Source organism: Paroedura picta, chromosome 6 (genome assembly GCF_049243985.1).
Source record: "Paroedura picta isolate Pp20150507F chromosome 6, Ppicta_v3.0, whole genome shotgun sequence".
NCBI lineage: Eukaryota > Metazoa > Chordata > Lepidosauria > Squamata > Gekkonidae > Paroedura > Paroedura picta.
Window position 1 is genome coordinate 60,233,941 of NC_135374.1, and position 14,923 is coordinate 60,248,863.

A 14,923-nucleotide genomic window follows, 5' to 3' on the forward strand; every position below is an offset into this window, starting at 1 on the left:
AAGAAACAAGATAAAATGTACACATGGATCACCAGTAATGAAGCAATATGCAATCCATGGAATGAATATTATTACACAGTATGAAACATAGAATATCATGTAAACAAGGTATTAACATACTCAGTTTTTCTTTGGACTGTTCTCTGAGAAGCAACATGCTTATCTGAGTACTTGTTCAATATTGCTGCCCACTTTGGCTATGGTTAAAAACACCCATAGTCATAAACCTTAATCCTTTCAGAATGGATTCTTTACAATATTCTACAAGAGTTGAGACATGTGTAATTCACCTTAGTTTAAGCAAATCTTCATCCTGTCAGTCGCTGTGTTGTATCAGTATCATCATCATGAAATATAAGTATTGGTTTTCAGCCTGCATTAATGACCTAAGAATGAAAATGGGAGAAGGCCTGCAGTGCTGCCTGTATACCCAAAGACGAAGACAAAATATACATGTTTCCAATAACAAAAGATACAGTGTATTGCATGAATATAATGTATGCACAATCTAAGATGTTTTGGCAGGTTGTGTTGTGGTGGCCTCAACTCTAGCAGTATTCCTTTGTTATTTCTGTTTTCTTTTCAGGAACATGCAGCATGGAGAGTTATACATTTGAAGCACAAATCCATGACATCATGTTATATGGTACTTTTGTTAAACCATGTTGTGCATTGGTAAGTGGTTCAAAAGATGTCTTTTTTGCTGCCTGATAAAACTTATTAACTAGTTATGAGTTATATATATTCCCCGTTTGCAATGATACATCTTTTATTTGTATAAAAATAGTTGTACATATTCTGCTGCTTCAGACCACTACAGCCACCCACCTAAAAGTATTACATTTGGCCAAATCCTTTTCTTAGCTGTACCAAGAAGTTTACTCAGAATCCTACTTTGGTCTATTAGTGGGACTTACTCCCCCAGAAATGTTATTGCAGTGAAAGTCAATCTGTTGCAGTAGATAAATAGCAGATAACATCTTTGCTTTAAGGCAAACAGACTTTTCAGAGTACAAGCTATCCTTGGTAGATGGGAGTTCTTCAAAAAGAAAGCAACAGTTTGGATGATATGTATGTTTTTGTGCTAAACTGAGAAAATTAATATTCAAAACCATCTGTTGGATTAGGTAGTTCATTATTACCTATATATGTGAACAAATCTTAAATTCTGTTCGTATTGTTCGCTTTTAGAGTGATAACTATACATTCTGTATTGTTTTGTAGGCTTGTGAGAAATTCAAGAAGTGTTCTTCAGAGGAATATGAACCAGGTACATAAAAAATGCAAGGCAGTAAAAGAAAATATTTCCTTGTTTTCTTAATAGCTTTGCTATACTGAGTACTGATAGTGTAGTATCTGGTGAATCACTGCTGATTCAAATCTTATAATCATGTGGTTTCTTTTGTTGTTTTGTTTCTTCCAAACTCCCACAAGCATTTGATAAACACACAAGGCCCAAACCAAATGTCAATAACATGCATTTTTATTCGGGATGATAGTATTACAGCTGCCAAATCCAAATCTCTGACAATGGGAGTTTGTTGATTTATTTACTTCATTTATGCCCTGTCTTTTCCCCCAACAGGTACCCCAAATGGCTTACCTGGTTATTGTCCCCTCTTTTATTTGAGGAATGTGTTACTGGCTCAGGGTTACCCAGCAAACTAAAATAATAATAATGATAATAATGATAATAATAAACTTTTTCTATAACCCACTCTACCTAGATGGGTCAGGGCAGGTAACAAGATGGATGCATAATAAAATCAAAATATTAACAGTATAAATTTTGTATAAATTATAGCAGCCCCTGACTAATTTTAACTGTCCTTAGAGGGCAGATCTTCCTCTGTGTTTCAGCAATGAGGCAGCACTTCTTGATGGTCAATTTGGGTCTCAACCATAGATCTGGTGAAACAAGGTCTCCCAGGGCTCTGATCCCTTTGGCAGAATGGTCCATCAGTCCTGGCCGAAAGATGAAAAGGCCCTGGCCAAGGCCAGTCTGAGGCAGAGTGGAGATTTGAACCTGGGTTGGCCAGATTCCAGTCTGACACTTGAACCACTGCATCATGTTGAGTGTGTCAGTTTTATATAGATATTGAAGATGATACTTTTGTATAAATCTCAAAATCATGCCAAACTAGATTATATCCAGATCTATGCTCTCTGAACACAGCCAAATCACAATATTCTGGTTAAAAGGGCAATTCTTCAAGAAGGACAACAACATGGTTGTAAATGTTAAAATGTAGCTTTCTAGTTCAGGCTTTCTCAACCATGGTTTTATGAAGCCCCGTAGTTTCTTGATGTCCCTGGGAGTGTTCTTGAATGGGTGGACATTAATTAATGTTTAATATATTTTTAAAATGCGTTAAACATCAGGTGATATGACCATATATGGTCATGTCAACTCACACATCTTTCCCAAAATGATGGGCCAGGAGGGGGTGGGAAGGGGAGAGGTTCGACGTGGGCATATGCTTCCCAACCATATTCTGCAGGATGGTGCCACTTCTGGAGTTTTTAAAAGCCTGAAGACTGTTTCAGGGGTTTCTCAACAGTAAAAAAGTCAAGAAAGGATGCATCTGGTTACTAGAACTTCATTGAGCCTCACAAATCACACATATGTGTCTTTTTTCTTCAGATAATATCTGGACAATATGGTGCAATAAGCCAGTTTATGAGCTGCACAAATATTGTGATGTGATTAAAATATACACTTTTTGGCCATTTTTATTTGAACGTAGACATAACCTCAATGAGAAATTTAATGGAGATATCAGGTAAGCAGGAACTCTTAATATTCATTAAATGTCAACTTCACCCTGTACACATGTTTATTTTTATTTCCCATTTTGGGGCATACTCTAAAAAAAACCCTTGCAATAGGGTTTTATAACAGCAGTTTATGACACTAAAATATATATTTAAAGTCACACAATCCAGCATCCAGAAAAAATGATTTAAAACAGAATTGTTTATATTTTAGAACTTCAAGAATGTAAAGGAAGCAGGAATGTTAACAGTCATTTTTGTAAACTAAGTCATAGTAAACTAACTTGGCATGTTACATTCTTGGCATACCAACTGCAGTGCTTTAGTTGATTACTGTTCAGTATATTATTTAAATGAACTGAGAGCACTTGCAGTTTCTGGTGTATTCCAAAGTCAGGTTGCAGATACATGTGACAAAATAAAGTAGGAAGGTAGTGTATGTCAAATATCTCCCTTTATTATGATGTTTATCAATTGACACATTCAATCCCCCTGTTTGTCTTTTTCTAAGGAAATAGGTTGGCTAGATTTATTTTCAAAGAGACTGTGGATTTCACCTATATGATAATACTTTTTGCAAGAAATTAAAGTTGAACTCGTTTTCAGCACTCTGTGGCCCTATTTTAGTATGGCGGAAATGGAAAAGGGTATACCTAGGAATTTCTCCACTGACCCCTATTCTGGATCCATGTACAGAAATTCTTTTCTTAATCAAATAAAAGTAATGGATGCTCTTAAATAATAGCAGTCAACTTTACATTGAAGGAAGGATTCCTGAAGGGAATAAGTGGCTGTTGAAACATCGGATTTAAATTTTTCTCCAAAAGAAGTAAATTAGCAAGTAGCTTCTCCTGTTTCCTCCTTTCTTCCTTTTTACCTTTTCATGATTTTCCCCATATTGGTTTATGGATTTTCCTTAGTTTGTCTTTCTGATTGAAACTTTACCATAACATCATATTAACCACTTATCCAATATACTAGCTTCAAAGCCCGTTCCTAAGAACGGGCCCTGAAAGGGTCCCCTCCCCTGGCCAGGCAGCTTAAGGTGGCTTTGGGCCTTAGCTCACAGCAAAATGAAGGGGGGCGGCAGGGCAGCTCATTAGCAGGGCCGAGACAGAACTCCTTAGCAGGCAGTCAGCAGGCCGGGAGGCCCTCGTTGGCAAGCCCTCCACCACGACCCTTTGCCCAGAGCCCTCTCACCTGCTGCTGGCTCCAGGCACTGAGGTGTCTGAGAGCAAAGAGGCTAGAGTCCAGGGCTAGAGGGCGGGAGCCGCAGGGGCAGGGCCAATCAGTACAAAGCTGGCTGCACCCTGATTGGCCCTATTCGAACTTGGACAGCCGGACACATCCCACCCCCTAGGCTGTTTCAGAAATATATAGAGGAACAACAATGGATAAGGATGAGAGTATGAAAGGATATCAAAAGGTTTTGTTATGTTGTTGGATTTTGTTTTGTGTATATAAAGAAAAATATTTTTAAAAAATGACAAAAGTCTGAACTGAATAGCTATTGTTCAGAATCTGCTGTTTTAAGAGACTGTATTTGTAAGCTCTGTTTTTTTTTTTTTTTTTTTGCTTTACCTGTTATAAGTGTTTGAGAATGTCAGTTAATGGAAATGTATTTACATTTAAGCGAAACTCACTTCTGTGAGCTAACTTTGGAGAGCCTGAGTGAAATGGAGACTTTAGAAGATGTTACTGATCTGGCCAAAAGATATGCAGTAAGTTACTACTACTTACCTGAGATTTTAGCATTTGTAATGCAACATTCTTTAGAGAATGTTATTATCACTGAAGTTTGATTTATTTTATTTGCTTGTCCTTCATGATAGTTTATGATATTGTATAGTTTTATAAGAAGCCATTTTAGCTGTGTGTTTATAAAAGTAGTTAGAGCTTTTACTGTCTGTTTCGTAATTACTAGAACTTGGATGCACCAATGAGGTTGTTGCAAAATAGATTGAGGGCAGACAAACGCAAATACTTCCTTACTCAATGAGTAGTTAAACTGTGAAGTATCCTAGTGGATGTAGTAATGACCATAATAGATACCTTTAAAAAGGGGTTAGATAGATTCATGGAGGGTAGGTCAATCAATGGCTACTAGCCATGATAAGTATAGGGAACCTTCATGTACAGATGCAGGAAATGTCACCAGTGGCAGAAGGCAGCATCAGGTAATGGCCTTAGCCTCTGAACCATGTTTGGTTGGGTCTCCAGGACAATTGGTTGGCTGTTGTGTAAAATAGTATAATGGACTAGATGGATCTTATGTTAATGTAGAAAATTGTGTTAAGTCTTTTTTATTGTTGTTCTTATCCAGAATGTTCCACATTTCATCAAGGGCATACTGAAAATTGGAAATGAAATAGACAGTGTAAGTTTGTTTTCAACTTGTTTTCAGACACTTAGAATCTGTTTGTTTGAGTATCCACCAAAAGTTTTTTAAATGCCCAGTGTGTGTAACAGCTTGGAAGTCTTGTTTTGTTTTGATTAAACTGTAGGCACCCAGAATTATGTTTAAAACCAACTAAAAGCCATTGGTTTATTTCTTTATATTTTCCTTCTATACTGCTCTATCCAGGAGACTGGCTCAGGGTGGTGTACAACAGTGGTCCCCAACCTTTTTTCAGCTGGGGACCAGAAGGGCAACGGCCACGCCCATGCAGCGCGCAAGCGTGGCCGCACCCGCGCAGCACACATGTGCAATTTCGGCAGCGCGCATGTGCGCACGCGCGGCCCTGATTCCCTCTCCCCCCCCTCCCGCAGTAAGTAGCTTCCCGGGCCGCAAGCTTGCGGCCCGGGAAGTTTTTTAATGCGGGGAGGGGGCGGGGAGATGGAACCGCGGCCCGGCGCCCTGGCCTTCGTGGCCCGGCAGCAGGCCGCAGACCGCAGGTTGGGGACCACTGGTGTACAACATAAAAATTTAAATACATAAGTTAAAAAATAAGATTTAAGCTTCAAATTAATTTTAAAAGTTATTAATTTTAAAAGCACAAACAAGTTAAAATAAGCAGTGGCATATGCCTCTGAGCATGCAAGAATCTGGCAGTGATTTGAAGCTTCTTCCACTCAGTGTTGGTAGCAACTAAAGCTTTACAATCCTGGTTAACAATCCTCCGCAACATAGGGATATTGGCAGCCTTTTCTTGCATAGGGCTGGAGAAGCTCCATTTTTTAGAGGTTTCTTCACATTTATGAGCAGTAGTGTGCTGTTGACTGAAAGGGTATGGCATTCTTTTTACAAAATTGGATTAAAAGCCTATGAAAACAATCAGATTTCCACATATAAAAGTATTCTGCTCAAAAATTGCTATAGTAATATAAATATTCTTGAAAATATAATTGTAGTTTCTATTGTTAACAGATCTCTAAAGTTATAAAGTGAAAGGAAGATAAATTTGTTGCAGCCATCTTGGTGTAGTGGTTAGGAGTGTGGACTTGTAATCTGTCATGCCGGGTTCGATTCTGCTTTCCCTCATATGCAGCCAGCTGGGTGACCATGGGCTCGTCACAGCACTGATAAAACTGTTCTGACTGAGCAGTGATATCAGGGCTTTCTCAGCCTCACCCATCCCATAGGGTGTCTGTTGTGGGGAGAGGAATGGGAAGGTGACTGTAAGCCGCTTTGAGCCTCCTTCAAGTAGGGAAAAGTGGCATATAAGAACCGACTCTTCTTCTAAATACTGTTTGGCAGTGGTCAGTATGAAAAATATCATCTATCAATATCAAGAATTGACCAACAGTGTGTTCAAGTGGCAATCAAAAGCCAAAAATAAAACATATTCCTATAAATAACCTCTTTTTAGGGAATACTGCTCTAGTAATTTTTTTCTCTTATGGCTGGTATGGTCTTTTGAAAGGGCTGGTTAGTGTTTTTCTTGGGGTGATGCTCGTTTTCAAGCATCCTGTTTTTCTTGAATGAATGATTAAAATTATGAAATCTGGAATTCTACTTTGGTATCTATCAGTGCAGGCATCCTACAAGTGGGGACATTATTTACAAATGGTGCACAAAGCAGTATTTCGGTGGGTTTGTTTAATTTTTAAATACATAATGATTTTTCACATAAAGTGGCATTCTTCTCTTGAAATAGAGACTCTTCAACATTACGGAGGCCCTTGAATGGTTGAAATATGCAGATGACATTGGGATTTTACACAGACTCGAAACTCTTGGAAACTATTGTTGGCCTTTTCTAGAAACCTTTTTCGCTGAATGTAAGTATATATAAAATACAGAATTGTTTCTTCATCTTCTAATGTTATTCCTGTACAGATAACAGCTATGTTTTATTGTTCTGGCTCCAGTTTAAATTGATTTTTATATGGGCCATGTAAATTTGATCAGTTTGGTACAATGGATAGCTGTCCCCTCATCTAGATTTTGGTACTCATCAGGGGCCATATCTGATGGTTTCAAAAAGGTGATAATTGTTTGGTGCCAAGAGGCAAGATGTTGATCTGCTAGGAGCTCCATCAGACAGCTCCTTCTCTCATCAGATTAAGATCAGTGCCCTACCCTGAACAAGGTGGGATTAGAATAGATTTATTGCTGCCATTGTGTTGTACTGTGTGATTGGAATTTGACATGGGTAAATATTGGGGGTTTTATTGTTTTTAGAACTTTTATGATGTGAAGTGCTGCGAAGCTATGGCGAGCGGCGGTATAGAAATCTAATAATAAAATAAATAAAACAAATAACTTTTGGGTTGTGAGTCTATAGTGTAGTCAGAACCAGTATTTCATGATAAATGATTTGGATGAAGGAATAGAAGGGGTGCTTATTATGATATTGAACTGGGAGGGGTAGCAAATACAGCAGAAAACAGAATCAGGATACAAGATGATCTTAACAGGCTGGAAAATTGTGCCAAAATGAATAAAATGAATTTCAGTAGTGGAAAATTTAAAGTTCTGCATTAAAAAAGAAAAATCAAATGTATTTATTTATTTAGATTTTTATACCGCCCTTCCATACGGCTCTACGCAGTTTATGTAACATGGGGTAATTATTTAGAACATTGCAACAAATATAACTAATATAACAATCATTATATAACCAGAACAATATTTAAACAAGAACATTGACACAGCTTTGGGTTGTTCAGATTCTTCGGTAATGGGAGGTGGTGTCTGGGGGATAGTGCGTGTTTTGTGGCTGGTCTGCCTTAAGCAAGTGCCAGGAGGAGGAGGAGGAGTTGGTCCTTATATGCCGCTTTTCTCTACCCGAAGGAGGTTCAAATCTGTTTACAGTCGCCTTCCCATTCCTCTCCCCACAACAGACACCCTGTGAGGTGGGTGAGGCTGAAAGAGCCCTGATATCACTGCTTGGTCAGAACAGGTCACCCAGCTGGCTGCCTGTGGAGGAGTGCAGAATCGAACCCAGCATGCCAGATTAGAAGTCCACACTCCTAACCACTACACCAAATGCCGCTTTTTTCCACCCGAAGGAGGCTCAAAGCGGCTTACAGTTGCCTTCCCTTTACTCTCCCCACAACAGACACCCTGTGAGGTGGGTGAGGCTGAGAGAGCCCTGATATCACTGCTCAGTCAGAACAGTTTTATCAGTGCCGTGGTGAGCCCAATATCACCCAGCTGGCTGCATGTGTGGAAGTGCAGAATCTAACCTGGCATGCCAGATTAGAAATCCGCACCACTAACCACTACACCTCCTGGTATAGGAGCTCCCTTTTGCAAGCCCTGCAAAATTGTGAGAGTTCAGACAGGACCCTGATCTCTTCAGGGAGCTCATTCCACCAGGTGGGGGCCAGTAATGAGAAGGCTTTGGCCCTTACTGGGGTCCAGCGTACTTCTCTGGAGCCAGGGATCCACAGCCATTTGGAAGTGGTGAAGCATGAGACTCTTTGAGGGGTATAGGCAGGGATGCGGTCTCAGATACACTGGGTCTAGTCTGTGTATGGCCTTAAAGGTGATGGTGGAGGTGGTGAAATGCCAACTGTGGTACCTTAGTGACCTGGGCTTTCATTGAAGGGGAAGCATCCAGGATCATGCTCAGGTGTCTGGTGGACAGAGCTGTGCTCCTTCCAGGGTGGGCAGGCGTGCTTCCTTCCATGGTCCCTTACTGTCCAGCCACAGGACCTCCGTATTTGCAGGGTTGAGCTTCAGACGACGCTGCTTGAGCCATTTTGTCACTGCTTTCAGGCAGCTGACTAATGCTTCTGGGGGAGAGCCAGGGCGGTCATCCATCAGGAGGAAGAGCTGGGTGTCATCTGCATATTGGTGGCAACCCAGCCCAAACCTCCACACCAGCTGAGCAAGAGGGTGCATGAAGATATTAAATAGGATAGGAGAACTGCTTCTTGTGGGACTCCACATGTGAGCTGATGATGGCTAGATACTCTTTGTCCTATCGTTATCCTCTGTCTTAAACCCTGGAGGAAGGAGATCAGCCATTTGAGGGATGGGGGAGACCTGTCTGCAGTAGTATGTGTGAAAAGGATCTAGGGGTCTTAGTAGACCATACACTGAACATGAGTCAGCAGTGTGTCCCAGTGGCTAAAAAGGCAAATGGGATAAAAAGCCATTTTTATAAAATGCAAATGGGATTATAAAAAACATAGAGAATGCATTTCAGACCAACCTTCATATAAGAGAGCAGGACCACATCATTAGTGTACAGGAGAAGGGGGATCTTTCTATTTGAAATCAATGGGGCATGGCTGCTTACATCTGCCAGTTCTGCTTTTCAGTCCGCAGTGTACATCTGAGATCTAAGAAGGCAGCATAGAATTTCCCATTCTTGCTTCTAGTATATTTTTCTGTTAGGTGGAAAAGAGTTAGGCCGTGATCAGAAGTTGACTTCCCCTTGATAAATCCAATTTGTTCATGTCCTAACACCATGTCAAGAAGTTTCCACATTAAGTGACTTGCATATGGGTTGCCAATTACTGATAGTAGATTGATGGGCTTGTAGTTAGCAGGGCATATTGTATAGCCTTTTTTGTATATAGGTATAACTCTTGCTTGTGTCCATGGGGCTGGAATTGATCCATTTTGATCAATGTTGGTAAACACTGATGCTAGTATAGGTGCCCAGGTTGATGGAAATTTTAAAGATTTTTAAAAGACATCGGGGGAATTCGGTCAGATATTGCTGCCTTGCTGCTTTTTAGTGCTGATAACAGTTCTTCTGCTTCATGTTGACCAATCAGAAGCCAGTCAGGGCAAGTGAGCAGTGAGTTCTCTGACAGGGGCTTCTCTATAAAAGTAGAATCTGAAAAATTGAGGTGAAGTGCTTAATTCAGGTTGCTTCCTCTACTTGTTGTCTAGAGATCACAGTCAGGTGTTGGAAACTGGCTGCAATTTGTCACCAGAATAATTTGGTTTCTTTCAAGTTAAAAGCCTGCAATAATTGCTTCCGGGCCCATTGTTTCTGGTGTTTCTTCAAGAACTGAGAGTCGTCCTGGAGGGCCTGCAAGATGGATGTGTGGATCCCTTCCACCAGGCATTTGATTGAGGCCAGGCTATGGGAAGATCTGGGGTCCTTCCTCAGGATGCCTGATACACCTAGGGCAGGAAGTACCTCCCCCCCCCCCCCCAAGGGAGTATAGGCAATGGGCATTTTCAAACCACACTATAAGGATCAGTTTGGAAGTGTGGGAGCTGATCCCAAAGAGAAAAGGCCTAAGGACTGGGTATTTGGAAGGTAATAAATAAGAAGCCTTGCCCACTATTGTAGTAGCCTTAAGAGGCTGTGAAATTTTAAGCTGGTGGAATGGTTGGATTTCTTAGCCATGTGACCTTGGAAGAGAAGTTCTGGGATCAGGCATGATGGTAGAAGAAGAAGAGGCTGATGTCATCACTTCATTGTGCCTAGCAGAGTGGTTAGATGAAAGGATGTGGGGTGTACTGTCACGAAAAATTAGCTGGGGATAGATGGAAAATGAAGCTGGCAAGTGCCTTTGGTGGCCCTATGGCCTGATCAGGGTCCTTTTGTCCAGTGAATGTTTTTTTATTGCCTCAAAGAATATTCACAGGGAGTTGTCCAGCAGTGGTCCCCAATCTTTTTATCGCCGGGGACCACTCAACGCCTTTTACTGAGGCCCGGTGGGGAGGGGATAGTTTACTCCTCTACTCTCAACCACTGCCCTAACACTCTCTGATCGCTATAGTAATGTTTAAACATCCCTTCAAAATAAGATACAGACATGCCACAACAATGAACATAAGAAACATTTTATTTTCATGGAAATTTTAACTCATGACAATGACAAATCAATGGGAACCCTGAGCTTGTTTCTCTGCAACGAGATAGTCCCATATGGGAGTGATGGGAGTGTCGGGAATGGCCCGACTTGCAGACAAAGACCCTCTCACCACAGGCAGAGTAGCAGTCTCTCGGGAACAGGGAGCAGCGGCCACAGACCCATACGCGGGAGAGACGAAGGAGGAAAGTGAAAAGAAAGGAAACGAGGAATGCCGACAGACTGGTTGCGCCCGGCTCAAAGTGAGGGCAGAACAGATAATGCAGAACAGGCGTTTCCGGAAGAACTGGTGGGAGGTTCTTGAGGGCTCGGGAGGTGGGGATGAGGAGAGGAAGGATATTTAAATGGGGCAGTCGGCGTCTGTGAGGAGGCGGGGTTCAGCATAGTGAGGAAACTATTCTGAACCCAGGAGTCGTGAATGCGAGTAATTCAACAGGACTCCATTCTGAGACGCTGCCTATCCTGAAAACTATCTTTCCTGGCCTGGTCTTCAGCTCCCGACATCGTGGCGGAGAAGGAACGAGAAACCCCGGACCCTGACAGGGAGACAGTGTGTTGTAAAGGGCCGGGGGGGTGAAGTAAAGGGCCGGGGGGGGGGGAAGGCGTCCTTCGCAGCCCACCTCCAATTAGTTGACGGACCACATGTGGTCCGCAGCCCACAGGTTGGGGATCTCTACCATACAGGGTTACACAGAATTTTATACATCCTCATCATACCCACCTCATAGGGCTGGCCCAGAGGCCTAAGCCAATTCCATAATGTCACTATTTAAGAGCCATCTCTTGGACCCCCTTCCACAGCCCTCCCCAAGAGCTGTTAATACAGCAGCTTCTGGTGGCATGGTGCCGGGCAGCAGGCTCATTGTTTATAGAACAGAAAGTACATTCCTTTATCTTGGGCACCTTGATGCACATGAGGCAAAAGTTGGTTGACCCAATCTTAACATAAACATCTTTCATTATCTCTAAACCCTCTGAGTAATTTTTAAGAAGTAGCAGGCAGAGACAGGCCTTCCCTCTTTCCAACATGCAGTCTCATAGACACTTTTCCAATAAGTGCTCAATCAATAAGAAGGTTGTAATCATTCATTTAAATGTCACTCCATCACCTTCTCACCGGGAGAGCATCAGGTGTATTAGAGGAATGGAACAAGTGGACTAGAGTTGTGGAGAGAGCATCAGTGTATAAATGTTCCACTTCAATCAGATCAATTTGTGATCTACTTTTCAATAATTACGATAGTGAAGTGGTCATTTGATATCTTCCATGTATTCTGCTATGTAACTTCAGAAGATGGAGGAGGTTTGTGTGTTAACAATAAGGAACAGTGCTAATGCAGTTATCATAGGCATATCATAGGTATTTCTGCCTTCCAATACAAAATATCTGACATTGAGGTAGGGAGATACTAGTTTTCATCCATAGACAATTATAGATATTGGTAGTTTTTTCCAGAAGTTTAGGTTTTGTGCAAAAATCCCTGCTTCTATGAACAGCTCCAAAAGTTTTTCTAGGTCCCTTCTCATTCCTGTTCAGTTGGTTTTTAGCTAGAAGTTATCAACCAGTAAGTTACCAGCAATGTCTCCGAAAGCGAAGAAGTGAAATTGATTGTGACTTGCATTTTGAATTAGCTATACTTTGAGACCTGACCTTGAAGTCCACATACAGACAGTACAAATATTTTATTTAAAACTCTGCTTTTAATGTATAGCTGATACAGTTCTCCCTATTGGAATAAGGTGGCCTATTTGTAGAACTGGCAGGTACACTTTGTATGGTTCCCCTGACCACTGGTGGGGGATGGAAGGGGTAGGATTGCCAGATCCAGGTTGGGAAACCCCTGGAGATTTGCGGATGGAACCTGGGGAGGCTAGGGACCTCTGGGGTATAGTGCCATAGAGTCCATCCTCCAAAGCAGCCATTTTGTCCAGGAGAACTGGTCTCTGTAGTCTAGAGATGAGCTGTAATTCCAGGGCATCCCCAGGTGACACCTGGAGGCTAGCATCCCTAGCAGTTTGTACATGAGTTTCCTGGGTGCGTGCAAGAGAGACGGGGAGGAGTCTGAAAATTTTTATTAAAAATGGGGGTCACTAAGATTTGAGAACTGGTGCAGTAGTTGGTGGATTTCAACAGTCAAACCTGTTGCCTCAATTTTGCTTTGTTTCTCTTTGCAGACAAATATTATATAAGTAAAGTTGCATTGGAGGATTACAATTTAGTAGAAGAATTTGAATCTCATCACTGTGAAAGTTGCATAAAGGCAAGAATAAAACTTCTAAAAATTTAAATCTTGTAAACTGTCTTGTTAATTTGCAACGTAGAAGCAGCTTTTGTTTTTGCATTTCAATCATCTGAGAAAGCCGTTGCTATCAGCGTTCAGAAGTGCACTTAAAATAACAGACTTTGAATTTAGCCTGTAGATTGAAACTACAATAAAAACACAAATAAATATCCACAAGTTGATAACATATGAATAAGACCAGAATCACGGTAAACAGGACCAAATTTATTTTGATTTAATAATAGATATGTACCAAGAACAATTGCTAATAATCTGAAACATGTATTGATTGGTTCACATTTTATACTATGTTGCCAAATGGTTACATTATTTTGGTCATAGACCTTGTTCTGTGATTTTCATGCTCATGCATAAAAATGTGTGGTTGGAAATTGTATCTAATTTGGCAATTCATATCCTTTAGGAGAATATGCAAACATCAACCAGCAGTCTGACAGATTTAATTTGTATTTTCAGAGCACTTTATAATAAATTGATTTATTTAACATTGTATCTACTCAACCCCCCCTTCAAGGATTGCTGCCTTGTTGTGGCAAGGGGGCTTGCGTAGTTCAATGAAGCTATGAGCTATACCGTGCAGGGCCACCCAAGACGGACAGGTCATAGCTGAGAGCTCTGACAAAAGGTGATCCACTGGAGAAGGAAATGGCAAACCACTCCAGTATCTTTGCCATGAAAACTCTATGGACAGTTCCAAAAGGCAAAACGATATGACGCCGGAAGATGAGCCCCTCAGGTCGGAAGGTGTCCAATATGCTACTGGGGATGAGCAGACGGCTAGTACGAGTAGTGCCAGAATGAATGAAGCGACTGGGCCAAAGCCGAGAGGACGCTCAGTAACTGGTGGCGAAAAGACAGTCCGATGCTGTAAAGATTTTTATTCCATAGGAACCTGGAACGTCAGATCCATGAATCAAGGCAAGCTGGACGTGGTTAAACAAGAAATGACAAGACTGAACATCGACATTTTAGGAATCAGTGAACTAAAATGGACAGGAATGGGTGAATTTAATTCAGATGACCATCAGGTATACTACTGTGGACAAGAATCTCGCAGAAGAAATGGAGTAGCCTTCATAATCAATAAGAGAGTAGGAAAAGCAGTCTTGGGATACAATCCCCAAAATGACAGAATGATCTCAGTTCGAATCCAAGGCAAGCCATTCAACATCACAGTGATCCAGGTCTATGCCCCAACCACTGCTGCTGAAGAGGATGAAGTTGATCAGTTCTATGAGGCCCTACAACACCTTCTAGAAGCAACGCCAAAAAATGATGTGCTTATCATCATGGGGAATTGGAATGCTAAAGTAGGAAGCCAAAAGATAACCGGGATAACAGGCAAGTTTGGCCTTGGAGTACAAAATGAAGCAGGGCACAGGCTGGTAGAATTTTGTCAAGAGAATACAATGGTCATAGCAAACACTCTTTTCCAACAACCCAAGAGACGACTCTACACATGGACATCTCCAGACGGTCAACACAGAAATCAGATTGACTATGTGATCTGCAGCCAAAGATGAAAAAGTTCTATCCAGTCAATAAAAACAAGACCAGGAGCTGATTGTGGTTCAGATCATGAGCTTCTTGTTGCAAAATTCAGGCTTAAATTGAAG

General features: G+C 41.3%; 1 protein-coding gene across 2 annotated transcripts in view; it reads left to right on the plus strand.

Moving 5' to 3' along the window:
* Positions 1-14,923, plus strand: part of TTC3 (tetratricopeptide repeat domain 3) — an 86,521-nt gene that overhangs the window by 1,343 nt on the left and 70,255 nt on the right. For both annotated transcript variants that reach the window (XM_077342668.1, XM_077342669.1), the window contains exons 2-8: positions 587-675; positions 1,225-1,270; positions 2,645-2,783; positions 4,409-4,496; positions 5,099-5,152; positions 6,873-6,996; positions 13,180-13,265. In XM_077342668.1, the coding sequence (XP_077198783.1) occupies positions 598-675; positions 1,225-1,270; positions 2,645-2,783; positions 4,409-4,496; positions 5,099-5,152; positions 6,873-6,996; positions 13,180-13,265 (615 nt within the window). In that variant the 5' untranslated portion in view covers positions 587-597. The remainder of the gene's footprint in view (positions 1-586; positions 676-1,224; positions 1,271-2,644; positions 2,784-4,408; positions 4,497-5,098; positions 5,153-6,872; positions 6,997-13,179; positions 13,266-14,923) is intronic.